The sequence below is a fragment of the Hipposideros armiger genome, unplaced genomic scaffold (genome assembly GCF_001890085.2).
Source record: "Hipposideros armiger isolate ML-2016 unplaced genomic scaffold, ASM189008v1 scaffold_7, whole genome shotgun sequence".
In the NCBI taxonomy this organism is placed as follows: domain Eukaryota; kingdom Metazoa; phylum Chordata; class Mammalia; order Chiroptera; family Hipposideridae; genus Hipposideros; species Hipposideros armiger.
This window is the reverse complement of record NW_017731357.1, coordinates 8,448,619-8,475,452: the sequence shown is the minus strand read 5'-3', so window position 1 is coordinate 8,475,452 and position 26,834 is coordinate 8,448,619. Positions and strand designations below refer to the sequence as shown.

The 26,834-nt window shown below is 42.2% G+C and overlaps 1 protein-coding gene and 1 non-coding gene across 7 annotated transcripts in view; one reads left to right on the top strand and one right to left on the bottom strand.

Annotated features, from left to right (window-relative positions):
• SRPX (sushi repeat containing protein X-linked) overlaps positions 1 to 26,834 on the bottom strand; it is a 186,926-nt gene that overhangs the window by 24,341 nt on the left and 135,751 nt on the right. For 3 of the 6 annotated variants that reach the window (XM_019650206.1, XM_019650213.1, XM_019650221.1), the window contains 4 exons: positions 14,676 to 14,735; positions 9,341 to 9,532; positions 9,089 to 9,214; positions 7,328 to 7,504 (listed from right to left, as the gene is read on the bottom strand). In XM_019650206.1, the coding sequence (XP_019505751.1) occupies positions 7,328 to 7,504; positions 9,089 to 9,214; positions 9,341 to 9,532; positions 14,676 to 14,735 (555 nt within the window). The remainder of the gene's footprint in view (positions 1 to 7,327; positions 7,505 to 9,088; positions 9,215 to 9,340; positions 9,533 to 14,675; positions 14,736 to 26,834) is intronic. The other 3 variants (XM_019650231.1, XM_019650246.1, XM_019650242.1) reach the window with 2 other exon arrangements.
• Positions 7,754 to 7,827, top strand: TRNAT-GGU (transfer RNA threonine (anticodon GGU)). Its single transcript has one exon. It is a non-coding gene; the product is annotated as a tRNA-Thr (tRNA).

Sequence of the window (26,834 nt, the reverse complement as noted above, 5' to 3'; positions counted from 1 at the left end):
GGCCAGTGAAGCAACGTCCTCCACAACTAGACTGAAGAACAAAATGACAGCAACTTGTCTGTTCCCCTTCCCCCAATTCTCCAGCACTGTTCCCATCCCCCCAATTCCCCAATAAAAATCTTTAAAAAAAAAAAAAAGAACAATTGAGGAGTTTAGGCCTAGGACGCTGCCCTGGACTGCTTAAGCACAAACATTTATATGAGAATGGAACTTATATCTTGTTTAAAGCATTATTTTGGCCTTGTTAATAGTACCTGAATGGTATAGACGCAGTCACACCTGTTTTTTCAAATTACTCCTATATAGCATCTTGGGTGGCATCTTTCAAGGTTTATATTTCACTAATGATTTTCAAGCACTGATTTCTAACAAAGAATATTGTGCTGAATTTCCTGCAAAGATGGCTACCCATAATCCCCTTATATAGGTATATGCAGCTCCTTCTACCAGGATGTGGAGTTTATTTCCCCTCCTTTTGAACCTGTGTCAGCCTTGTAACTTGCTTTGACTAATAAAATGCAAGGGAAGTGATCCTATGCCACTCCCAGGTCTAGGCCCTAAAAGTCTGACACCTTCTATTTTCACTATCTTGGAAGCCAGCTGCCATCTAAGGAAGTCCAATTATCTGACTGGAGAGGCCATGTGGAAAAGATGAGAAATTATGAAGGGAGAAAGAGACTTAGCCCAACTCTAGCCAGTACAGCCACCTCCAACTGAGATGCCAGACATGTGAGTGAAGCCATCTTGGAATCTCCAGCCCCAGTCAGTTACCTCAGCCACTACTTAGTGAAACAGAGATGAACTGTCTCTGAACCCTGCCCAAATTACCCAACACAAACAACCGTGAGCAATAGCATGGTTGTTTGAAGCCACTAAGTTTTGTGTGGTCTGTTGTGCAGCAATAGATTACTGATAGAAATATAAAATTGTTTGAGGTTGGTGATGGAGGGCAGAAGTGATCATTTCATGGAGTACAGGAAGAGAGTAACTGCCAAGGCAGAATATACCTGGACACTGAACACTTGCCCAGTGGTTTGCTTCGCCAGCTAGAGTGCTATCCTTGTACATGTCTTTGGGAAGTGGTTCCGTTTCTTTGGCACCACATAACATATTTTAAAACTTTCCCAAATAGACAAAGAGGCAAGAAGGGAAGCAGTGAGGGCCAGCCGAGTGGCTCAGTTGGTTAACAGCATGAGCTCTGAGCAACAGGGTTGCCGGTTCAACTCCCACATGGGCCAGTGAGCTGCGTGCGAGCTAAGCTGCCGCTGAACTGCCACTGAGCCACCAAGAGGTGGCAGGATGGCTCAGCTGGTGAGAGCACCTGCTCCTATCAACAAGGTTGCTGCTTCGACTCCTGCATGGGATGGTGGGCTACGTCCATCCGCAACTAAGATTGAACACGGCACCTAGAGCTGAGCGGCCATGAGCTGCAGATGGCCAGCCGGATGGCAACTGGACTTGGAGCTGAGCTAGCTGCGCTCTCCACAACTAAGACTGAAGGACAACACCTTGGCTGTTCCCCTTCCCCAATATCCAATAAAATCATTAATAAAAAAAAGTCACTATCTTCACCAGAAAGATGGTCAACTAAAAACTCATTGGTGATGTTTATATTGGAGAGGGCCACTAAACATTTACCTGTTCAGTTTCCACTAGCCAACCTTGTAAGGTAGAAAGTGGATCAGTATGTCAATCAATCAAGTGGTTTTAAAGCTGAAAGTAGCTTCCTCAAAATTTGCAAAAGAATGTATTTGTCAACCCAGGAAAAATTTGGCATAATTTAAGGTCATCTACAACAACATCTACGTTTATTCTTAGACCCACATTGTTTGTATTTTCAACTGAATCTCCCTGAAAGGTCATTGGGTAAACCCAGCTGTCAGATAGTTGGGAAGCCAGAAAAGTATTCCATCAATTTGCATATCTTGAATCTCAGAGATTTTTTTTTTAACTCCAGAATTTCATTAGTGCTACCACTCCATTATTTTCAAGTCTGTAGGAAATACAAAACAAGAGGGCAATTCCAAAAGCCAAGCTGGTTTTGTACATTGTCCTATGATAAATCACCTGAATGGGGCTGTCTGCCTGTCAAATGATTTTCTGGGTTTTCATTGTCTATGGTTTTTAAACTTTCTTTAATTGTTTTCTTTTCCTCTTTTGGCCTAGGAAAGAGTGTTGGCCTAAAGGAGAGATCATGTGTCTAACTGTCCATTGTTATATCTAAATGTCAGTGTAACCAAAAATAACTAAAAATGGCAGGAAAGAAAAAATATCCCCCCACAAACAATAGTTGTTACATTCTAAGGTTTATTTCTTTTTATATCAATGGAGGTTGTGGCTCTTTCAATATTTTGCCCTCCTGCAATTTGCTGTGTTTTTTCTCCTACACTAACTTCTTTCTATCAACATCTGTTTCTGAAATAACCATGGATTTGAGTCCACTGCCAGAGTGTGGTCTGCATAAGAGAATTAATTTTAACTTGTGGTACTTTCAAATTTGCCAAACCACAGATCTGACCACCTTTGAGTCAAAAGTCAGCCCAGCGTTCTCTCTTCCCTCCAGGCCTAGAGAACTGGGACAGTTTTCTCAGCACTCAGCACAGCTCTGGCCAAGATGCACTGTTCAAGGTTGTGTGGAAATCTGGGAACTACTCAGCCACCATGTGTCAGCTCCTAAAATAGGCTAAGACTCTGGGTTATGCTCAAAGCCCCCCCTGCCCCAGCAACACACAAACTGATTAAACTAATTTAATACATTTAAAGCCAAAAGAGTCAGTGATAGCCCTGGAGTAAAATTCACTGGGGACAAATTCCAGCTAATGCATCACCAAAATCAAAGAAAGAATTGCCTGCTTGCTTTGTCCATTTCTCTATTTTTCATGGGAGATCAATCCTCCATGTGGCTCACTGGTACCCTTTCAGCCATTCCTACCTAATTGCATGTACAGTACAATTCCCCTTCCCCCAAATGTGCCTGAACCTTGCCCTGGCAAACTCTCAATCCCCTGAAATTGGGGTTCATTTTGTGGTTCTTTGTCTCTCCCCCTGGGAAGATTCCAGGCCCATCTGGTCCAGCTTAAGACATGCTGTTGCTTTTTGAGCATAATTAGCATTATTTTTCCATTGTTGCACACAATCTGGATATCTGAACAGTGTGAACCCTAGAGAACTCTTTGCCAATGCTTGCTAAGCAGAAAGAGTTTTGAGCATCTCCTCCCATCCCCTCTGCTCCTTCCAATGTGAAGAAGGAGAGATTCCAAACTTGTTGGGATTGTTTTGAAGAGCTAGCTTGCACATAACAAGTCACAGGAAAGATACTGAAAGCAACATCTGTGAGGGGCCCTTTTGACCTGAACATCTGGCCTTAGGTTATGTCCTTCAAGAGCACCTTGTCCAGAGTTCACAGCCTCAGCACCATTCTACCTGCACAGGGTAATCAGGACTGCTTTGCAGTGTTCTCTTCACTGACAACTATGATGATTCTGGGGAGAAATCTAAAACACAGGAAAAGGCTGCTGTGCCAAATAGTCTGTTGATGTTAAGTTTTTCTATAATCTCCCCTTTACTTCCTGGACTGAAAGTCTCAGTTACATTTCCCAGATTCCTTTTGCCACTTGGGTTCCAGATAGGTTTGCCAACAGGAGGCACGCCCATGTGAATAGAAGGCTGGAAAAAGGTGAAAACCATTATGTTTCTTGTAGAAGTTTCAATGTAGATTTCCTGGGCTCCTGAAATATCAGCAGGAATGTGGGCTCGTGACCTCATTCTCATCAATGATGGTGTCAGTTACAGGGTGGACTTATGGACTTTGGATAACACTACTATTCCACTTGTGCACCTCCAGCCCTTTGTTGGGATGGCTTTCTGCTGTAGCTCATCTCTGACAAGTGTTTTTCCTCTTTTGCTCCTCTAACTCTTCCTGTACTTTTGTAACCAATTCCCTATATTAAATGCCCCTCTGTTTGAAACACCTAGATTGGTTTCTGTTTTCCCAATTACTGACCAACACAAACTCCTACCTAAATCCTAGAAAAAGATGAGTCCAGAATACCATTTTGCCATGTATAATATACAATATTTTGCCCAAATTTGTGAGGGAAAAATAGGGATATGCATTATACATGTGTAGTACTAATTCCGTATCTATATAAATGTTTTTAATTCTTTTATTTATGCCTATGAGTTAAAAGTGTAACTCTAGAAATCAATAATGATATCCGCATGCAAAATAATACCCTGGAATACGATAATCAGTTTTGTTGAACTTATGATGAATTTGCAACGATGAAATGTTCTTGGCCTTCTGAAGCGTAAACATCACAAATTTGTTACTGGTTCATAAAATTTCTTGTCCTTTGTATCTGGTTCTTGTGTTTTGTAATTATTTGTTACATAAAATTTCTTGTACCATAATATGTTAAAAAAATAAATGCTAAAATTCCTTTATAATACAAAAAGCAAGTACCTAACTGTATACAAATAAAAATTTGAATTAGGGCCGGCCGAGTGGCACGTTGGTTAGGAGTTGGCTTGGGACGCCAGCTCTGAGCAGCAGGGCACCGGTTCTGATCCCACATGAGGGCCAGTGACGCTGTGCCCTGTACAGCTAAGAAGGTGAACAACAGCTTGACCTGGAGCTGGGCTGCCATGAGTCGCCGGCGACGGCATAGGCTGCAGTAGGGCTGGTCGGCAGCTGGCGTGAGCTTCTGTGAGCCCCCGTGAGCAATGGCCGGCGAGCAAGTGCCTCACCTGGGAAGAGCGCAATGATAATACCAACCTGGGCCAGTGAAGTGATGTCCTCCACAACTAGACTGAAGAACAAAAGGACAGCAACTTGTCTGTTCCCCTCCCCCAATTCCCCAATTAAAATCTTTAGAAAAAGAAAATTTTTTGAATTAAAAAATTTGAACGATTTTTTTCCCTGAAAAGTTTGGGCCAAAAACATGTGTGTGCATTATACACGGGAGCGCATTATACATGGCAAAATACAGTAATTCTAAGTCAGTTATCTGAGTAATTATTTGGATCTGGTGCTCTCATCAAGGAATAGCCAAGGCTGTGACTCTTGGTATACAAGGAAGGGTTTTGATCACATCTTGGGCCAGTTCCTCATTTACTACATAACTGCAGAGTGAGGCTGGCTGATGCAGCCAAGGAAACAGTGGACAGTGGTGCCACCATGAAGACATCCCTGGGACCGAGGCCAGAGGCGCTGTTGCACATCTGCCCTCAAAGGCTAGCATCCAATTTCAGTGTTACTCCTGAAAGATTTGTTCCAGACACTGAGCAGGCAGGAAGGAGTACTTGGGGTAAAGCACATTAGCAGACTGAGCTGAACAGTTCTCTGGAGAATGGGCAGGTCCCAGCAGGGTAGGAGCCAAGCTCCTATGGCCAGCTGCCTTAGCACATCAGTACCAGAGCTGTTCCTGGATTCAGGGACTTTGGGCCTGCGAGCTTGGAGATAAAGGCTTGGCTCTATGCAAAGTCGAGCAAGTCAGGTGACCTCTCAGGCCTCATGTGTAGAATGGGGTATTGGACTAAAATAGTCTGTAATGGTGGGTCCTGGCATTTCTAACAGTTTATGAGTAAATGATTCCCAGGACAGTGGTTCTCAACCACTTGGGGGAGCTTTGGAAAAACGTCTGGGGGAAGCTTTGGAAAAACATCTGGGGGAGCTTCGGAAAAACATCTGGGCCCCAGAGATTCAGATTGAAATGGCAACCAGAGTTGAAAACCACTGCCCTTGATCAGTCTGCCCCAACGTTTTAAGGGCACAGGAATCCCCTGGGGATCTTACTGAAATACAGATTTTGGTTTGCCAGGTTTTGGGTGGGTCTCCTGATTGTATATTTCTAACAAGCTTCCTGCTGGTGCTGATGCTGCTGGTCCAATGGCACTATTTTGAATATAAAGGTACTCAAGTTCTTCCCATATTTGATCTGTTAAAGCAGGGTCTCAAACTTTAGAGCATCAGAATACCCTGGAGGGGCTCTGAAAAAATGCAGATAACTAGGCCCCACCCCAGAGTTTCTAATCCTGCAGGTTTGGAGTGGGGTTGGGAATTCGCATTTCTAACAAGTTCTCAGGTGACACTGACATTGCTGGTCAAGGGACCAGTTTTCCAGAACCACTGTTCTCAAATAATGGTGCTAGGTCTTCGCTGCACATGAAAACCACCTGGGAAGCTTGTCTCCTCCAGCTGTCCCATATCAGGCTACATAAATCAGAGCCTCTAGGGTAGGCCCAAGGCAAGACTAGCATCTAAAAGATACTCAGGTGATTTTAGTAAGTAGCCAGGGTGGGGATCCACTGCCCCTAGGGCAGTGCTTCTCAACGAAGGAGTTGATTTTTCTCTTTCCAACCCCCTCCAGGGAACATTTTAAAATGTCTGGAGACATTTTTGGTTGTCACAACTGGGGATGGGAGGATGTTGCTGGTATCTAGTGAGTACAAGGTCAAGGACCTGCTATGCATCTTCTAGTACAGAGGACAGGACCACACACAAAGTATTATCTGGCCCCAGAAGTCCACTGTGCCAAGGTTCAGAGACCTTGCACTAGAGCATGAACTAGCAGACTCCCAGCCCCACTCCAGACCTGCTGGATTAGAATCTGCATTTCTACCAAGGTCCCTGTGTAGTTCTGATGCACGTTCAAGTTTGAGAAGCACTGCCTTAAATCAGTGGCTCTCTTATTTCACTTCAGAACCCCCTGGAGGGTTCATTACAGCAAAAGTGCTGGGCCCACCCCTTGAGTTTCTGATTCAGCAGGCCTGAGAATTGGCATTTCTAAAGAGATCCCAAGTGATGCTGCTGCTCCCAGGACAATACCTGAGAATCACTGCTCAACAAACCCAGAGTAAGGTAATATATTCAAATCCCTTCCAACTAAGCAAACTGAGTGCTTGCTGACTAGCAGAATCCACGACAAAGGAACTACACATCTGCAGACTGAAAGACACTGAGATGCTCTCCGCAGGACCATCCCTGCAAATGTCAATAACTCTGCTCAACTACAAGGCAGATCCTTGACCTAAAGCAGCGGGGATGTGCCCTCCCTCTGCCAGCCTGCAGCTGTCTCAATAGCAAGCCAAGAAAAGAGACAAACGTCAGATGAAAGCCATCAGCTGTGAAGTCAGCTGGAGGATACAGACTGAGGTTAGGTCTGGGCTGAGACAGACAACTAGGGATGAAGGCAGCTACCAAAAGCAAAGCTGAGTGCTTATGATTTACACGTGGCATATTGATGCTTCCTTTCAAATCCACTGGATGAACGCCTCTTGCTCTTCCCAAAGTGCATGCCTCCCGAGGGCTGTGATATTGTCTTACCAACGCAGGAGGCTGGCTGGCCACTCCAGGCCTTGTTGTCCATACACGTGACGGTTCGCTCCCCTTTCAGTGTGTACCCTGGTGAGCAATAGTACTCACACCGAGAGTTAAAGTAGGCACCGTCTACGCACTTGAACCCTCCATTTGCTGGCATGGCAAGGGTAGGACATCGCTTTTCTGAAAAAGAAAAAACAAGATATTCAGCATTTCATAGTTTTTGTCCATAGAGTTTGAGTCCAGAAACTCTGAAAGCATTGGGTGAAAAGTTCATTTATATATAATGGACAGAATTAGAGAAAAAAAATGGATGGATGGCTGCATGTCGCACAGAAGGGACACGAGGTTTCACATCAGACTAGCTTGGATTGGCATCCCAGCTAAGTCACTGTTCTTAGGCTAGGTTCCTCAGAAGCAGACGCTGGGGGTGACCGATTAGCTCTGTTGGTTAGAGCGTGGAGCTGGTAACACCAGGGTTGCCGGTTCGATCCCTGCATGGGCCACTGTGAGCTGCGCCCTCCCTAAGAGTCAACTATGCCATTGTAGCGTGAAAGCAATGTGTAACCAATGACCGTGGCTGTTCCCCAATAAAATTATTTAAAGTCTTAAAAAAAATGAAGAAGCAGATTCTGAGACAAAGATTTTGGTGCAAATGATTTCGTAAGAAAGTGCTCCCAGGGAGGGATGGGGGAGGCAGGACAAGGGAGGGAAGGAAACCCTGCAAGGTGGGATCTCAGGCAAAGTCAGCCTCAGTCTGCTCCCCCAAGGGAGTTCTGAGTCATGAATGACGCCTGAGTTTGTCCTGCCTCCAGGCAAGGAAGCTGGGCTTTCATAATCTTTTACCAGTCAGTATTAGGCAGCTCCAGGGTGCGGGGTGGGGGGGGGTCGCTCTCCTTGTCAGAACAAAGAGGGAAGTTCTCTGAAGAAGACAGAAGGTGCAAGTCATGTAAAAGCAAAGCACTCAGAAGCTAGGGGATGGACACAGAACTAGGAAAACAGCATCTGGGGGACCTGGGGAAAGCACTGGAAGTGACCACTGTAGTCACCCCACTTGCATAGTCTTCACAGTCTGGATCATACGACTGCAGCCCTGAGCCTCAGTTTCCCAGAAAATAAAGTTAAAGTAATGGCACCCAGGGGTGACCGGTTAGCTCAGTTGGTTGGAGTGTTATGCTGATAGCACGAAGGTTACTGGTTCAATCCCTGCATGGACCACTGTGAGCTGTGCTCTCCTTAAGAATCAACTATGGCATCGTAGCATGAAGGCAATGTGTAACCAATGACCATGGCTATTCTCCAATAAAGTTAAAGAAAAAAAAAGTAATGGCACCCATATCAATAGGTTATTGCAAAAATTGAATGTATGTGAAAGGCTTGGCACACAATAGGTGCTCAATAAATGGTGGCTGTTTTGAAAAACGATGACACCAAAAATGTGCTTCGACAATGTTGTGCCACTTGCAGTTTTCCCAATGAGATAGGACTTTTCATGAAGCTAAAAGTCAGCACCTGCAGTGCTCTTCCAACCTTCTTCCCTGAGGCACACTTCCTTTCATGGAACAAGCAAGCATTCTTTCCCTGCCTCCCTAAGCCCTACCTCTTTGGAGAAAGGTCCTTGCCTCCATTATCACAAGCCCACGACTTAGCACCGGTTCACGTCTCTGCCCTGATATCTCGGATGCTCTTCTGGGAGACCCTTGATGGAAGAGCCTATGTGTGTCTTGTTTCTAAATCTCTAACACCTTGAAAGGGTTCAGCACTTACTGAGTAAACATACTGTGTTTGTTGAACAAATCTCTCTTCTCGCCTGCTTTCCCAAACAGCTGATCACACTCTTCTGTCGGAAAGGTGTCATCTCATTCCCACCATATCTCAGCAACCCATGGGCTTCTGCTCAAAAGGGGAGTTTTTCTCATCAAATACCACAAAACATTTAGTAAAAAGCCCTGATCTCAGAGCAAAAGAACTCTGGCCCTGATTGGCCCCACAGATCCAACATGGGGCTGGGATACTCACGCTTGCACGTGACCTTGTCAGACCACCGCTTGTTTGACTGGCAGATCAGCTGGGAAGAGCCATGCAGTTCGTAGCCCTTCCTGCAGCGAATGTCGCACCTGGTTCCCAGGGCTGTTTTATAGTATCCTCCTTGAGGGGCCCTGCAGTACACATCTCCGTACTTCACCTTGATTGGGGAGCACCACGGGGTGTCTACAGGTAGCAGAAACAAGTGAAGAAATAGAAAAGGACATCTTCAGAAACTGTGTCTCCTAACTCTTGAAGTCCCTGACTGGTTGCATTCCAGATTTTGGACGTCCAAATAGTGTCCCATAGCTTTTAAGGTGTCTCTGGGAAGGGAGGGTATGATTATGGGACTAAGTGACATACATATCTGAATAAGGTCTGCCTTCCTCCATGACTAGCTGTGTGATCTTGGACAGGTTACTTAACCTCTCTGAGTTGATACCTATAACTATTGGGTTGTCGGAAAAGTCATGACATATTTTTTTCTGTTTTTCATTGCAAAAATGCGTCATGACTTTTCCGACAACCCAATATATCATAGGGCTCTCAAAAATCATGCATATCAAGCACCTACCACAGTGCCTAGCACATAGCAAATGTTCAATAAACACTCGTTCTTTTCAGCATTTCCCTTAACTAGATACATAATTCTTTTGAAGTCAATTGATATCATTGTGAATCCTAACCCCAACCACCCATACATAGTAACAGGGCTGGGGTAAGGAGGGGGTGAATTGGTTAATTTAGGTTTTTTCCAAGTCGGTATGCATATTCTCTGTAAAAACTCATAATGCTATTTTAGTTAATGTGAGTGAACCTATTTAAGTTCTTGCCACAGGACATAATTTTGGCTTAAAGTCACAATTGTTCCCCATAGGGAAGCAACCCCCCTTTCAGATGTCCCCAGTTATGCCCCATGTAGGGAAGAGAGTGACATCCTTCCCCAATGGCAGTTCAGGGTGTTATGATTTTGGTCTCCTTTTAGCCCAGAATACAGCTAGGATTACACTAATAAATCAGAACCTCTCCTCTGTGCCTCTGGTAAGTGCTCGCTGAGAGCCATAAAATTATTAGGGCAGGACTAGCACCTCAGTGGGGAATGCCCACAGTGACCACTGTACAATCGATAGGAACCAGTGACAGGCTCCCTCAAGCCTGCCAGGCTCTCAATGCCATGGACAGGAAGGAGTCCCCTGCCTATAGCAGCCTGGCTCCACTCCACTCCAGCACCTGAGCTATCAGTGAATGGAGTTCGTGCGCCACCATGTGGCCAGGATAGAGGACACACCTGCTTGGCTGCCTGGAATTCTCTTCTGAGGATGTGTTTCTGAGCACTTCTCAGCCATGTCCAGGTCTGGTGCATGGACTTCTTTTTCACTTTTGTGTTGCCATGTCGCCTTTTGTCTAATACCTCATGATATAGCGTTTTGCAGACAGCTGCAAGTGGGTCCTAAAGTCAGGACAAGCAGTAATCCCTGGACTTTCTGGGTTAAAGTGATAAACTGGACCATGTGGATAGACTCCAGGAGCTTACAGCAGGGGTTACAGACCTTCCTTAAAAGTTTCCTTCATCTGAGGTTCACACATATAGTCTGTGCTAACACTTTCAAATGAAATAATCTGGACCCTGAAGTAAAGTACAAAACAGTATGTATGTCTCCACTATTTCTTCTACATACAAATGCTTTAGTGCTTTCTTTGGTGATGGCTCTAGGTAGGCCATGAAACTAGATTTCAAGATCACAGATAAATAAGAAGCCCTTGGGGTATGCTTGCTTAGCACTGCCAAGCTGTGGATATTTCTAGAATCAAAAGTCCTTAAGATAAATTCTAGAAAAATCCACCTCCTACCCCTCAAATAAAACTGAGATTTGGAGTGTCATGGTTTCTGTGACTCCTAGAAGTGAGGTATGTTTCTTTCGCCCTCTCTTTCTGCCTTTCTTTTCCAACTGTAATAAGAAAGATCACCTACAAGGAAACTCCCAAATGCACTTGGTGTTTTTAATCTCAAAGAAGCATTTTCTTCTATTGGGTTGTCGGAAAAGTCATGCCACATTTTTTCAACGAAAACCATAGAAAAAAATACATCATGACTTTTCCGACAACCCAATAGTTCATCAGAGGACGTCCATGATGTTAACTCTAAAAAATCACCTGTTACTTTACCTCTGTATCTTTATAATCTCCCCCTACCCCACCCTTCTCCCGACCCTCCCCACTGTCTCTTTCCTGTTTCCCTGCCTGCCCAGCTCCCCTTCTAGACTGCAATGCTTCTGTGCTTCCCCAACTCCAGCCTTCTACTCTTGCCAACTGGGTCCACTTTCCTGCCTCTTTTCCCACCATCTCACAGGCCGAACTGTGGAACCCTTGACTGAAGAGAAAAGACAAAGTCCTCATTAGAGGTGGGGCAAGGGTGGTGATGTGGGGGTGAATATGGGAGATCCAGAGGGAGATGATGAAAATGGTTGGGAGCAAGTGCAGTATGGTGGATACAGTATTGGGCAAAGAGTCAAGGGGCCTGGGCAAACATTCTAGCTCCTAGTAACCCTGGAAAATTCACTCAACTTTTCAGGGAACCACAATCTCATCTACAAGAGACGGGAGTGGATGAAATTATTTTCAAAGCCCCATATAGCTTTAAAGCTGCATGACTGAAACACTGTCTTTTTCCTCTCCGATCCCCTACCCATCTCTCACCCAGGCCCACCTCCTTACTCCTTGTTCTGACTGATAACTTTGAGTAGTCTCTTGTAACCCTTCCACTGAGGGCAAATGGCTTTTGCATTCTGGGTCCTGGTCACAATTGCACTGATGTATAAACTGGAAGTGTCCAATTCTCCACTTGTTTTTCACTCAAATGTTGAAACCAATCACATCCTCCAGCTTCTGGACTTTGGCATGAGTTTAGGAGGAACACAATTTTAAACTAACATGAGGCAGCAATTCTGCAATTCTTAGCACACACATTCTGGTTGTCTTTCCCACAGATGTATCCATGGCAAATATTTAAGACTGTCAGGTACATTAGAAAATGACCTGCAAATACTTCTCTCACAAATTCACATATTTTGAAACAACATGCAATTAGCAGATTTTGCTCCCTATTCTGACCCTTCAAGTCTTCCTAGCAGTGTTGGGGGGGGGGCACATCCAAAAGCTGTGCTGTTGTCAATGTGTGGGAAAGAATCTTGTTTTCATTTATTTACAAAAGGAATTTCTTTTGGATTACTCTCCACGGAGATAGTTTGACAGTTTAGCAGTCCTGCAGTGATAGTAATTAAAATATCAGTGAGGGACTTGAATTTGAAGTGCAGACAAGCACCATGAGTTAAAGTGAATTAGCAAAACGTTTAACATAGAGGTTTAGAAAAAGGAAGCTCTTGTGCTGCTTCAATTAAGACATGGTTTATTTAGGGAGAAATCAAAATTGATTATTCAGGAAAGGTTTTTCATCCTCTTGGGCCAATGTGGTAAGCATTCCAATTAACTGGAGTACCTGAGGTTAGCAGACTAATGAGGAACCCCTAGCAAACTCTGGACATTGAGTTAAAATATCCGGATTTTCGATCCAAACATAATGTTTGCTAGTTGTGTGACTCTGGGAAAGTCTAATCTGTGGTTCCTTCATCTGTAAAATAAAGAATAATGACATATCTCTACATGCCTTCCCCTTCCCTCAATTAGTGTAACAACATGATAGCATTCCAAGTAAAACAACCAAAAGCAATGTTTGCCACATTCTGGGAACACAATAAATGTGGGTTAAATTTCATTTTTGTTCTTTTAATTAAATTTAATTCAAAATCGCTTATTGAATATATATTCTGTGCCAGGCACTGTGCAGGGACCTGAGGATCTACAGCTAAATCCCCAATGAACAACGGTTTGCCTCTAAGTTTTACAACTAAAAATCTGACAATGCAAACAACTTCCTACGAAGTATTAATGCTTAAATATGCTAGGTAAGTTCTTGGGCAGGCACATATTATGGCCATCGGGTCTACCTTCCACGTTTGCAATGCTCTGGGGTGACAATGTATACTGCGAACAATGATTTGAGGGCACTAGACAATACCTACTGTACATGTAAAGGGTGAAAGGTCACATGTGCATGCATGTGTTTTAGGATATTTTTTCAACAAGGGCCTCAAAGAAAAAATAATATTTTTTAAACCCTCAATTAATTAAGAAGTGTTAAGAATCAGAATACCTCTTTACCCAAAGCATCTAATTAACAAATTTGTGCTTTGCTTGACTAGACTAGTTAATTCCTGAGACAGGAATAGGATAGGAATGGATAGGAATGAGTATTTGCATTCAACGATCAAAAACAAATGTGGAATATGGTGGAAAACACATCTGGACATGGGCATCAGTCATTACATTAGAACGATTGTCCACTTGTGTAGAAAACAACTGAAAGACTGCCTCCAACCAAAGACTGACCAGCCCTACCCTGCCTGATTCACTTGTAACTCAGACATATCACAATAGGGCAGGGCAGTGTCCTCTTGCCAAAATGTGGACAAATTTCCTGGGCAAAATATCACAATGGGACTTTATTAACCAATTTTCTTCAAATTATTTCCCCACTGCAATGGGAACCAGATTCAGAGAGAAATAATCTAAATTTACCTTCACTTTTCCTAGGGCTCCCAAAGCTTCAGAGAAAAGACTCACCAATACAATACTTGTGGACATACTTACCTGAGCCTACATAGAAGGTTCTTGATTAAGCTTTTTATACCTGCTGGGGGGTGGATCGCTGGAAATGTGTAGAGATGGAGTGCTTTAATCATTAGATTAAAGTTTCATGGGGCAACACACTTTACACATCATTTTGGCAGCCAGCCTGGACTCAAAAAGAGCAGGATGAAATGAGCTTATGAAAATCAAGTTCTCCCAGTCCCCATTCATCTCAGTACATTAGCAGCATCAGGTCCAGATTTGACCTTGGGTGGTTTACTCTGGACGATTCTGGCTGTAATGTATGAATCAGGCAGAACTCATGGCTTGATTTTCACTTTCATCAGCTAGAACTTGGCTTTGCAGAAGTAAGGGAAATACAGAAACTTAAGAGAATAAAATGACCACTGTGGTGCTGAAGGTCAGCACTTCAAAGATTTCCAAATGCTTTCATTTTCTTTCTTTCATCTTTATTTTTTTAATGGGAGCATATGCGTATGAATTGTAAATATTTTTATCTGGACAGGTCATTAGAACTAAAATGTGTTGTCTGGTCACTTTATTATAGTCTGCTCTGCAGGGCAAAAAGGCAAGTTCTCTTGGCATCAGCAGGTCCTCATTAGCACACAAGCAAAGCATTCACCTTTATATCTACTGTGTGAGTACCCGACTTCATCGTCTTCTAGCGGTGAGTCTCCAGATCCTACAATAAAAAAAGAACAGAAACTGCAGCAAGAAAAGCCACATGATATGGATGAATATTTCGAAGCATTGCTTTGGCACAGTCCATGCAAGAGGGGCTATTAGAACGCAGAGCCAAGAGTGAAAGCTTCTGTGGCCATTCATGAAGGGACAGGAGCCCTCTCAGAGTGAACCTGGCTAGGCTGAGATGGCCACAGCCAATTAAAATGAGCCTCAAACTGTTTAGGAATCACCATGTGCCAACAGAAATTCTGGACTCGGGATAGAGAGAAAGTCAACTTCACTCTGAGAAGACGCCAATGTACATGAATCTCATGCCAGGGGAGACGCAGTAGAAAGTGTGTGACTCAGACACGGCCCCACAGTTTCTCTAGCAGACAAAGAACACCCAGTAGAACTGGGTGTTTATGGTACCTGAAAATCAGTCCATCCTGTGAAATGAATTTGGGTGGGGGATAAGGAGGCAAATCAAATGTCTTAATGACAAAAGAAATAAAGCTGCTTTAGTATATTTGTAGGAAATGAGGACTAAAATCGACAATCTGGATGTTTTCTCAGAACCTATCAACAAGCTAAAATAAAATTACTTTATGAGTTTTGCTACCCTGGAAAAACACAGCCTCAGAGAGAAAGTCCATATTTAATTTTAAAATTTAAACTCATTTGGAAGTTGGAACTGAATCATTTAAAAAATATTAAATATTGAACTTTAGTAAGTGGTAGATCATTAATCTTTGAAGCAGTGCTAGGTCCCAAACTTCAAAACAGTAATCTTAAATTTAGAGCTCTTTCCTTCTAGACATCCTAGTCTGATCATTGACCATTGAGTTGACATCACCTTGGTCACACATTTACCTACAGGGACGGACCTACAACCCTACAGAGAAGGACACTCTCTATTATGAGGTTATTCAAATCCTCATACAGGATAAGTGAATGTGTAACAGTCCCCGCTTCACTTGTATCCTTGATGAGAGATGGTGAGTATGGAAATTGAAAGTGGTGAGGTGATGAAGTCTGGGCCATGTCCATTGGGAAAAGGCCTCCCAACTAGAGAAGCCCAGTTCTGTGATCTGCTTTGTTCCAGGTTTCTTCACCTGGTCTCCGGCCACCCAGAGAGGCACAAAACTACACAAACTCTTCATTATTCCATATCAAAAAGTAAACATGAAAACCTGTATTACCCTTCAGGAAAGCAATCTAGCAACATGAATCAAAAGCCTATGTTCAAACCCCTTGATCCAGTCATTCCACTTCTGGGAATCTATCCCAAGGAAATAATATTAAATATAGAAAAGTTTATACACAAAGATTTCTTTGCAATGTCATTTATAATAGCAAAAGACTATAAACAGACCAGTCAACGTTATGGTTAAATAAACCATAGTGTATTTATTGGATATAATATGATGTAGCCATTAAGAATAATGTTTATAAAAATATATAATAGTGTGGGGAAAGCCTTATGTTATAACATCAAGTGAAAAATGTGCTATAACAAAATTATATAAATGGTGTAATTTATAACAATGTAAAACAATAAAATTCAAATCAATGCATAGAAAAAGAGTCTATGGTAATTGGATGCCTGTCTTCTCTTCTAAATTTTCTACTAGAAACATGTATTACTTTCATAATGGAAAATAAACTTCATTATGCATATAACTCAAAGAATCTTAGTTTCCAAAATACATTTTGGATACGTTAGAAATGTTAAAGACTCCACTGTCCCTCCCTCCCCTCCCGCCCTGCCCTCATTCCTCTCCATATTCAGAGCAGAACTAAAATTCCTCTAAGAATTCATGGATTTTCTAACTCCATATGGCACATTTATAAGCACCAAGAGATCTGTCTCACATTAAGAGCATTTCTCTCTTCCTCCAGGTCATCCTGGCCTCCATATAATCTACCTAGGCAGTGAGGCTCTGGACTTATTCCTGGCTCTAAGCAAAGAAGAAAACCATCACAGGTTGGGTTCTCTGGAAGTAGCCTCTGAAATGGCGTTTAGTGCACCGGAAGTGTATTAGGGATCAACACCTGTGAAAGGTATAAGATGGAAGCAGCTTTGCACAGAAGGAGAAGTCTAGCTGTGATGTCAGCCCAATGACAGCCTCTCATGTTGGGCCGCAATGGTTGGACCTTTATATCCCTGCCTCAGTCAGCCATTGGATATGGCCCACCTTGGAAAGGACGTGAACTTAAGTGAAGCACTGCCAACAGCTGAGGCAATCTCTGAAGGAGATGAAAGCTGATGGCTCTCTGAGAACAGCATTTCCTCCAGTTGAGAAAACCAGTCCTTCCTGGAGGAAGATCTAATTGGTGCATCCATATGACCATCACAACACCTGCTCATTGAGAAATTACTTGAGATGTGTAAACTCGTGGGGGAAGGGCCTTCCATAGAGAAGGGAAGGGACCGAGACCTACTGGAGAGACGGGTGCACAGCCCTACTTTACCGGTACATCAGCATTCTAAGGCACGTTTATCACATACTGTTTATTACAATGAAAATTAAACTTCCAACAATAGGGGAATGAGCAAACAAATGATCTGATATCAATAAGCTATTATGGACCCACTAATCAAGTTTCAAATCGGAAATGTGTATGAAATGCACCTAAGCGAGAAAGCAGATACTGCAAACTATATACAGGATGAAGTATGAAACTATATATATTAATATATACACACACACAGACTTATATGTCAAATGTGGAAAATGATAAGATGGGATTACTAAAAAACGGGGGGGAGGGAGTCAATAAATATGTGGGGATTAATTGGATATGCATATAAATAAAAAGTTTGAGTCCTATCTCACACCATACCAAAAAATCATTTCCACATAGTTTACAGACCTACATTTGAAAGCCAAAAATTTGAGAAAAAATGCAGAATATCTGCATGATTATGAGGTACGGGAAGGCTACTAAACAAAACATATAAACCATAACCCATAGAGGAAATTATTGGTACACTTCACTACACTATAATGTAAAATTTCAGTGCAGGGCCGGCCAAGTGGCGCGTTGGTTAAGAGCTGGCTTGGATCCCACATGAGGGCCAGTGACACTGCCCTCTACAGCTAAGGTGGTGAACAACAGCTCGACCTGGAGCTGGGCTGCCGTGAGTCGCCGTAGGCTGCAGCCCCTGCTGCAGGGGGCTGCCATAAGCTACCATGAGTGGCTGGCAGCCAGCGTGAGCTGCCAAGAGCTGCCGCTCAGTCCAGAGGCCGGCGACCGATCTGCCTCAGCCTGGAAGAGTGCAATGATAATACCAACATGGGCCAGTGAAGCGACGTCCTCCACAACTAGACTGAAGAACAAAAGGACAGCAACTTGTCTGTTCCCCTTCCCCAATTCCCCAATGCTGTTCCCCTCCCCCAATTCCCCAATAAAATCTTTAAAAAAACCAAAAACTTCAGTGTAATAAAGCACACATAAACCAAATTTAAAGATCCACACTGGAAGAAAATATTTGCAATATATATAATACAGAAATATACTCAGAACATATAAAAAACTTGTCCAACAGAAAAAAATGAAAAGTATGAACAGGCACTTCACAGAAAAATAACCTGCATTTGAAACAAATACCACAAAATGTTAATATGAAAGAAACTTCAACCTCATTAATCATAACAATACATATCAAGATACCAATTTACACTCAGCAGACTGGCAAAAATTGAACTGGCAAGGATATTGTGATACTGGAACTCTCTCCAGTTCTGCTGGTGGAAGTACAATAGGTGCAACTAGGTTGGAGAGAACTTTTGCACTCCATCTGAAACTACCCTTTACATCAGCCATTCCACTTCTAGACATGCTGATATGCCTCAGGAACCCCTGGCATGGTGCAAAAGTAGCCATGCACCACAATATTGATTGCAGCGCTGCCATTAGTAAAAACAATTGTATAAAACCATTACTGGAAATGAATGATAGAAAGCTGTGAAAGCTGAAATGAGTGAACTTGATCTATCAGGTTGTTGCAGAAGTCATGCCGCATTTTTGCAACAAAAAACACAGAAAAAACACGTCATGACTTCTACAACAACCCAATACATGAAACAAGGTGGAATCTCCAACACACAATGTATAGTGAATAAAAGAAAGTTGCATGATAAACATAGTGTGATATCAATTATATAAAATTGAAAACTGCAGGAAATAATACTAGATGTTTTCTATAGCTATGCAGTAAACTTACAATGGATTGGAACGACAAGCATCAACTTCATATTAGTGGTTTCCTCTGGTCAAGGAGGAAGGCGAAGGAACTCCGAAATGCATATACAGGGGCCACAGATACCTTATTTCTTACAAAAATAAAAGACCTGAAGCAAATGTGAAAAATGTTAAAATCAGTTGACTCTATATAGTGAATACTTTTCTTAGAAACAGTTATTTAAAAATAGAAGGGAGGAGGGACAGCCACTTGGCTCAGGTGGTTAGAGCGTGGGCTCATAATACCAAGGTTGTCGGTTCGATTCCCACATGGGACAAGGAGCTGCACCCTCCACAACTAGATTGAAGACAACGACTTGACTAAGAGCTGACGGGTCCTGGAAAAACCCATTGTTCCCTAATAAAGTTTAAAAAAATAAAATAAAATAAAAATAGAAGAGAGGAAAAGAGGGAGAAAAGGAATAAATGGGGGGAAAGTGGCTATAAAGAATATGCCATAAATTATAAACTTCAGTGTTGGAGCAGTAGCGTTAATGGGTGAAAATTTCCTTTTTTCTATGCTTTTCAAGTTTTCTTCATTGAGCGTATCATTACTTTAAAATTTTTAACAAAAAACATTAAATAACTAACTGTTCAAGACTAAAAAGAGTGGGTTGTGGTATCTAATATTTATTATTCTTTCCACATTATTGCAAGTCCTCACATCCCAAAGCATCTAAAGGGATGGCCACACAAACAAATGCAAGGGCCAACTGTCAGAAACCGGGCTTCTATACTCTGGGTTTTGAGTTTTCTCCATTTCCCCTTTCGCCTGCACACGGGTGACTCCTTCAATAAGCCCTGACCCTACTCAGTGCCTCTAGGAGTGTCAGGGGTAAACTACATGTGTTGTTAAACTACAAGTTCAACTCAAGACCTCAAGCTCAACTCAAGCGTCTTTTGAAAAGTGGTAGATATTTCCCTAAAGTGAGGAAAGCTTCAGGTCACATGATGAGAAGTCTTTCTAACGAGCCAAAAGGAGACAAAGCTGGTTCATGTGACTCAGGACTAAAGATTTTCAGCTGAGGATGGTTGAGTGGAAGGATAAAAAGAACCTGGGGTCTGTGATGACCTTATTGGACTACTATATCAACCTTAGATATCTTACCTCCATACTTCTTATCAGGGAAATAATAAATGTCTTTTCAATTGAAGCCACTGTGAGTAGCATTGTTTGTTACTTGCAGCTGAATATATGCAACTGATACACAAATGAATGGAAAATTTACTGCCTACTCTTGATAAAAGTGGAAAGAAAATAAATGTATATTAGCCACCCCTCCCCCAAAATTTCCAGTGTCTATTCTGCCTAAACCAATACATCAACTTCTATAAAAAATAACAACCAGTCTACAAAATGGTCATCCTGAAGGATACGATAAGATCAGACTGACTAACTTATTTTCAGCAGATTGTATTTACTGAAGCTTACTAAAGCAGCAAAGGAGATTCATACATATTGCGGATTGTCCATAGGCTCAAAAAGTGTGTGTGGGTGGGGTGGTGGGGGGGAGGCGGGGACCAGAGAGGGAGGTTTCCTAACAAACTTCTTTGTTTACAAAAGGCCATCGCTTTAGAATTCTGGTTAACTGAGGCTTTCTTATGACAACCATTAATCAGTGCTCATAGGGTTTGGATTACCACTCTTTGGAAAGAACGCTTCAGTGCTTCTTCCTCACAAATACAAATTTGATGTTGGCTCGGAAATCAGAAACTCATTGCCATGTAGGATTCTGTCCCTCAGCCACACCTGGAGCCAATTCCATTTATATAATTCTGCTGTCCTTACAGAAACTTCGTCTAATTCAACAGATTTTCAAAGAAAGAGCCACTTCTTTTTCCAAAGTTCTAAAAAGGGTCTTCCTGGCCCACTGAATCCTACACTTTCATTCTGACTGTCTAGGTAGATAACATTAAGACATCGAACTCACTCTTAAGAAATATGTATTAGAATATGTATTAGAATTACATCAGGAATTTTTATTTTATTTTATTTATTTTTTTTTAAAGATTTTTTTTTATTGGGGAATTGGGGGGATGGGAACAGTGCTGGGGAGTTGGGGGAAGGGGAACAGACAAGTTGCTGCGTTTTGTTCTTCAATCTAGTTGTGAAGGATGTTGCTTCACTGGCCCAAGTTGGCACCATCATTGCGCTCTTCTCTGGCGAGGCAGATCAGTCGCAGGCTTCTGGACGGCCGCTCATGGCGGCTGCTGGCTACACACGGTAGCCCATGGCAACCCACTGCCACAGGGACTGCAGCCCACGCCGTCGCCGGCGACTCATGGCAGCCCAGCTCCAGGTTGAGCTGTTGTTCAGCATCTCAGGTGCGGAGGGCAGTGTCACTGGCCCTCATATGTGGGATCCGAACCGGGGCCCTCTGGCATCCCAAGCGAGTTCTTAACCATCGCGCCACTCGGCCGGCCCAGGAATTTTTATTTTAGAAGGCTACTACAGTGCTCCTTCCATTACCCTAAAGTCTTCTCACTGTAAGGTAGGCAGGGGACGGGGGGTGGGGGGAGCATTGAGACTAATGGAAAACATACCCAGTTTGCTAAAACTATTGGGTTGTTGGAAAAGTCATGATGTATTTTTTCTATGCATTTTGTTGCAAAAATGCATGACTTTCCCGAAAACCCAATATATACAGTAATACCTTGGTTTGTGAGCATAATTCATTCTGGAAACAAACTACTCGTATTGCAAGACATCGCTCGTTTACCCAGTTAAAATGTATTAAAAAGGTTTGCTCGTCTTGCAGAACACTCGCAAACCAAGTTACTAGCAATCCAAGGTTTTACTCTATTTCTTTATTGTGATACACAATCCAAATGGGCAGATTTGCTGGTTCTGTGTTTTAATTTTAGCTCAAAGGGTTGGGTTTATTTTTTTATTTTGAAGACGGCTCTGCATTCTTGATATTTTGTCGGAACTTTTTGGTTTTACCTTTATCATCATTATTCTAAATATAATTTATTGGGGCCAGCTGAGTGGCTCAGTTGGTTAAGAGCTGGCTTGGGACGCCAGAGGGCCCTGGTTCAGATCCCACATATGAGGGCCAGGGATACTGCCCTCTACAGCTAAGATGGTGAACAACAGCTCGACCTGGAGCTGGGCTGCCGTGGGTTGCCATGGGCTACCGTGTGTGGCCAGCAGCCAGTGTGAGCGGCCTTCCAGAAGCCAGCGACTGATCTGCGTCGCCCGGGAAGAGCACAGTGATGGTGCCAACTTGGGACAGTGAAGCAATGTCCTCCACAACTAGACTGAAGAACAAAAGGACAGCAGTTTGTCTGTTCCCCTTTCCAATTCCCCAATAAAGATCTTTAAAAAAAAAACAGAGTTAGCTTAAGAGCGAGAGCTCTGAGCAACAGGGAAGCTGGTTTGGTTCCCACATGGGCCAGTGACACTGCACCCTCTACAGCTAAGATGGTGTACCAGTCAGCAAACTGCGGCTTCCGAGCCACATGCGGCTTTTTGGGTACGTACATGTGGCTCTGAAGTAAAATTGAAAATGAGAATAAAACTATCATAGTTTCATTTATAAAATTTTTAAAGGATATTATTCACATAATGGTTATGTAAAAAATATATTTATGGTTCTCGAGTAATTTTTAAATTGTTGTGAGGGACAGGATTGGCTCTTCCAGGGGTCAGCAAACTTTTGAGATGGAACATACCCAAAGAGCCGCATGTAGCTCACGAGCCGCAATTTGCTGACCACTGTCCTAGAGGATCAATGGAAAGGCTTTGCAGAGTCTGATTACACCCTATTTTCAGACATACCATTTGGTACATGAATACACTTTCCTGGGGAAAAAGTTTCTAACTTTCAGTAGACTTTAATAAGGTTCTGTGACTCCCCCAAAATATTAAGAACCATAGTTTTATAGCATTCTTTATTATGAAGCATGTTAGAATATTTACTGAAGTATGTAGTTATCTCCTTGATACTTGACTCTTTTTAATATGGGAGAGGAGAGATACATTTCAAACAAGGATAAATGCTTATCTTTATTAGATCTTATTGGTTTTTTCTAGATTATTGCTATTCAACAAAACTTTCTGCAACAATGGAAATGTTCTATATCTGTGCTGTTCAATAGGGCAGCCACTAGCCACCTGGGTTATTAAATAAGCACTTGAAATATGGCCAGTGCAACTGGGGGACTGAGTTTTTATTTCACTTAATTTTAATGAATTTAAATTTAAATAGCTATATGTGGCTAGTAACTACCATATTAGACAGCATCGGTTTAGACTTAATTTTTTTTAATTCTATGTAGTCAATCATGTCTCTAAATTGCTCACCAATGAGAACCGTGGCTTATCTGCCTTGTATACAATTCAGGATTGGTAATTAACAAACGCTGGAAGAAAGAAAAAGCTGTCTTAAGTTTCTTATGACACATAAGTAATGTGTCCTTATGCTCATGTCTGAGATGGTTTTATCCTCTTCAGTACAGTTTTAGTATATAACTTTGAACTGTGACAATACTAGAGAGATTTGGAATGTTTTAGAAAAAAGGTATTTTGCAGTATTAGAAGCCACAGGGTATTTATTTGTGGGAGCCAGATGATTTAGTACTAGCAAATAATTTGCCAAAGGGGTTACACTACAGCTGCAGTAAAGTGAAAAGGGCATTTGAATGGCTTCTAAACAAAGATCAAATCCAGGCACTGCCAGGAAAACATAGTCTAAAGATGAAGCCAAGGTTATGACAGTCAAATCCTTTGTTAAATTCAGGAGATGCCTCAGAGTTCCTTCAGTCCCACCAAAGGTCCTTTTAAGAGGTTAAGAATGTGTCTCACAGATCCTCTCAATCAAACAACAGAGAAGAGTTAATGGCTATGAGATCTGTGGGTGTGGCTTTTGTCTAACAGAGTGAACTCCCAGAAAATTCATGAGACCCACAAAGTTCTTAATTATTTATATATGCAGAAATATCACCAGCATGACTGAGGGGGAGAGAACAAGGAGCTGCCTTTGAACTCCCAGAATTTGACTGTCACAGAGCAGATTCCTAGGGCTTGCTTAGCTGTAAATAAGTGTTGCCTTTCATGAAAAGCCTGCAGGATTTATGTTCCTGAGAATCTCGGGGTACAGAGTTTACCTGAGACTGTATCCTTGCTTGGCTTTTTTTTGCTTCCCTCCTTTACTTATATGAATAGGTGTTCCCTGAGAGCAGGCCATTAAGTCACAGGCTCTGCTTCTAGGGAAACAAGTTCAGATAGGTAGTGAGTCTCCCTAAAACTCAAATACACCAAATCAGCCATGTCTCATAGGGTTGCCATAAATGTTAAATGGCATATGCATATGTTTTAAAATATCTTGTTAAAATAATTACTACTATCCGTGGTTTGTTTTATAAGCCATTTGATGGTTCATAACCGCATGCTCTATTTAATTCAGTGTGTATATATTTTAGGCTTCTACTACCATGAGCTGCTATGCATATAAATGAGCTTCTGGTAAAAATATTAAAATATGACACTTATATCTGGCCTAACACTTTTTTCAAGATTTTTTTAAAGCATTAAGCACAGTCAGGCATCTCAGTGCTACCCAAGTTTTCTCTGGGTTTTTAAATTCCTGTTTAAACCATCTTGTATGATTTATGATTTCAAATATATATACTATACTATACTATCCACCTGAAAAAGCCATATTAATTCTCTCTAGTAAAATAAATTGTTGTCAAGTCTAGTCTATGAATTCAAATGATCAGATGATAAAATTTGCCTTAGAAGAAAGTGACTTTCAGGCACAAGCTATTACCATAGTTTACCCTTTGAGACAGGAAAATCCCCTGTGGTTCCCTATATGCCTTCCCGACCTAAAGATCTTTACAAATAGGGGGCCTACAGAAAGTTATTTTAATGCTGTGAAGTATTACTACTGAGTCTATCACATTCTTGTGGCTCTTGCTAACACACATGAATGTTCAAACATTTTGGGGGACCCCAAGGAAGTGTGGGCAGAGTGGTAACCCTTCTCTCCTGCCGACGTAAATTTGCAAGGGCTTCATAGCTAGAAAGTCCTAAGACATGGGGGACTATTGGAGAAGCCCAGGAGTGAGTTCCACATTCCTGACTGACAGGCAAGAGCTGCTCTGTTGTGTCTTGGCAAAGTTTTGAGACAAGAGAGATGCCAAGGAGCTGTGTATCATCAATGTGCCTGTTTGAAGGAGTAGAGCAGAGATGACAATTCACTTTTTCAAGAGCATCAACTTCAACTCCAAGTCACAGGCCCAGAACAACAACACAGAGGGCCAGAAACTATAAATAAGTCACTCTTCCTTGGAAGCTTCACTTCTCTAAATCCGTGGCAAACGAACATATGAAAGCTCTAGGTGAAGAAAAGGGGGTGGGGAGTACACAAAATGCCTGCTCTAAGTACAAAAACGGAACCCAGAAAGATGGATCTCAAACCTTTTGCTAATTGTGGGGAATAGATTGAAGGAAATGTTTATAACCAGTATTTTTCTTGGGGGAGAATATTCCCTGAAATGCTCAGATAGGACAAGTTTACAGGACATCTCAGACATTCACCTCACCATACACCCCTCTCATTCCCCTTTCTCCATCACGGTCCCAAGCCCCTCACATATACCAACAATCAACTAGTGTACTATGTTTCAAACTTTTGACTAAGTTTGAAATGGGTCATAACTAGTATTTCTGCAGTGAAATAGAATAGAAAGTGTCAGGGTTCATTGGACATATTACAGATAAATACTACTTTGTGCAACTTTGACTTCAAGTATAAGTGTACGTGTGTTAGGGTGTCCCCAGTTTGCATGAGACAGTCCCATTTTATGACTGTTGTCCAGCAGTATTATCAATTGCACTCCTATTCACACTCAAAAATGTCTTGATGGGACAATAATATATTCACCCAAACAATAGGTCACAGTAGAATACATTTTTTCATATGGGTCTTAGTCACAAAAATTAGAAAAGCAGTGACTTAGAATATTTTGAAGACCAATAGCCTTATTTCTTTCCTCAAAATGAGGATATTTGACTATCTGAGAAAGGCTTCCTGGGGCAGTAGTGGAAGCCTTTGCTTTCCCCTGATTTGTTCAGGATATAGATGTTCTAGTCCATGAAATAAGTGTCAAGCAGGGGCCAAGTTTCCTCACCCATCCATGGCCATCCTCTCTGGTAGGATGCAATTGCAAGAGCCCTGGAATTAAGTTCCAGCTCCTCTGCTAACTGTATGGTTGGTTTTGACTGGGGAAGCCAGTTTTCTTCCCTGAGCCTCAGTTTGCTCATCTGTAAAAGGGAGTGACAGTAGTGGGGAGAAGATTACGGTACATGTGTTCAAATCATTTTCCCTCAGAACATTTCCATCTTCAACCTCTAGTTGAGATCACTGTAGTTAGGCAAATCAACTTGCCCTCCAGGTTCATTCATGTCCGTTGCTTCTTTAAGTCCTCAGTGCAACCCCAAAAGACAGGTATCACCCAGGGACTAGAATGTAAAACTGAGGAGGGCAGTGATTCTTTGCTACCTTGTTCATGACTGTATTCTCCGCTCAGAGAATGAAATGCATATCAGTTTCAAGAGAAACAAGGATTGAGCTCTCCTGACTGTAAATCTTGTGCAGTTTCACAACTGCTTATTTCTGTCTTCATGCCTTTGCACAAGCAACCTGAAAAGCTTTTCCCCTGCTCAGTCCCTTTACTGTTTTAAAAGCTAGTTCAAAGCCTTGCTCCTCTAGTTTGTCTTTTCTAATCTGTAAATTCTCTTCACATTGAGATGCCCTGTGCACATTTTTTAATTAGCACTGATCTTACACTGTTTGGGATTTTCATAAGTCATTTTGGATGTGTGTAGGCTCTGTCTTCCCAACTATACCTCAAACTCCTC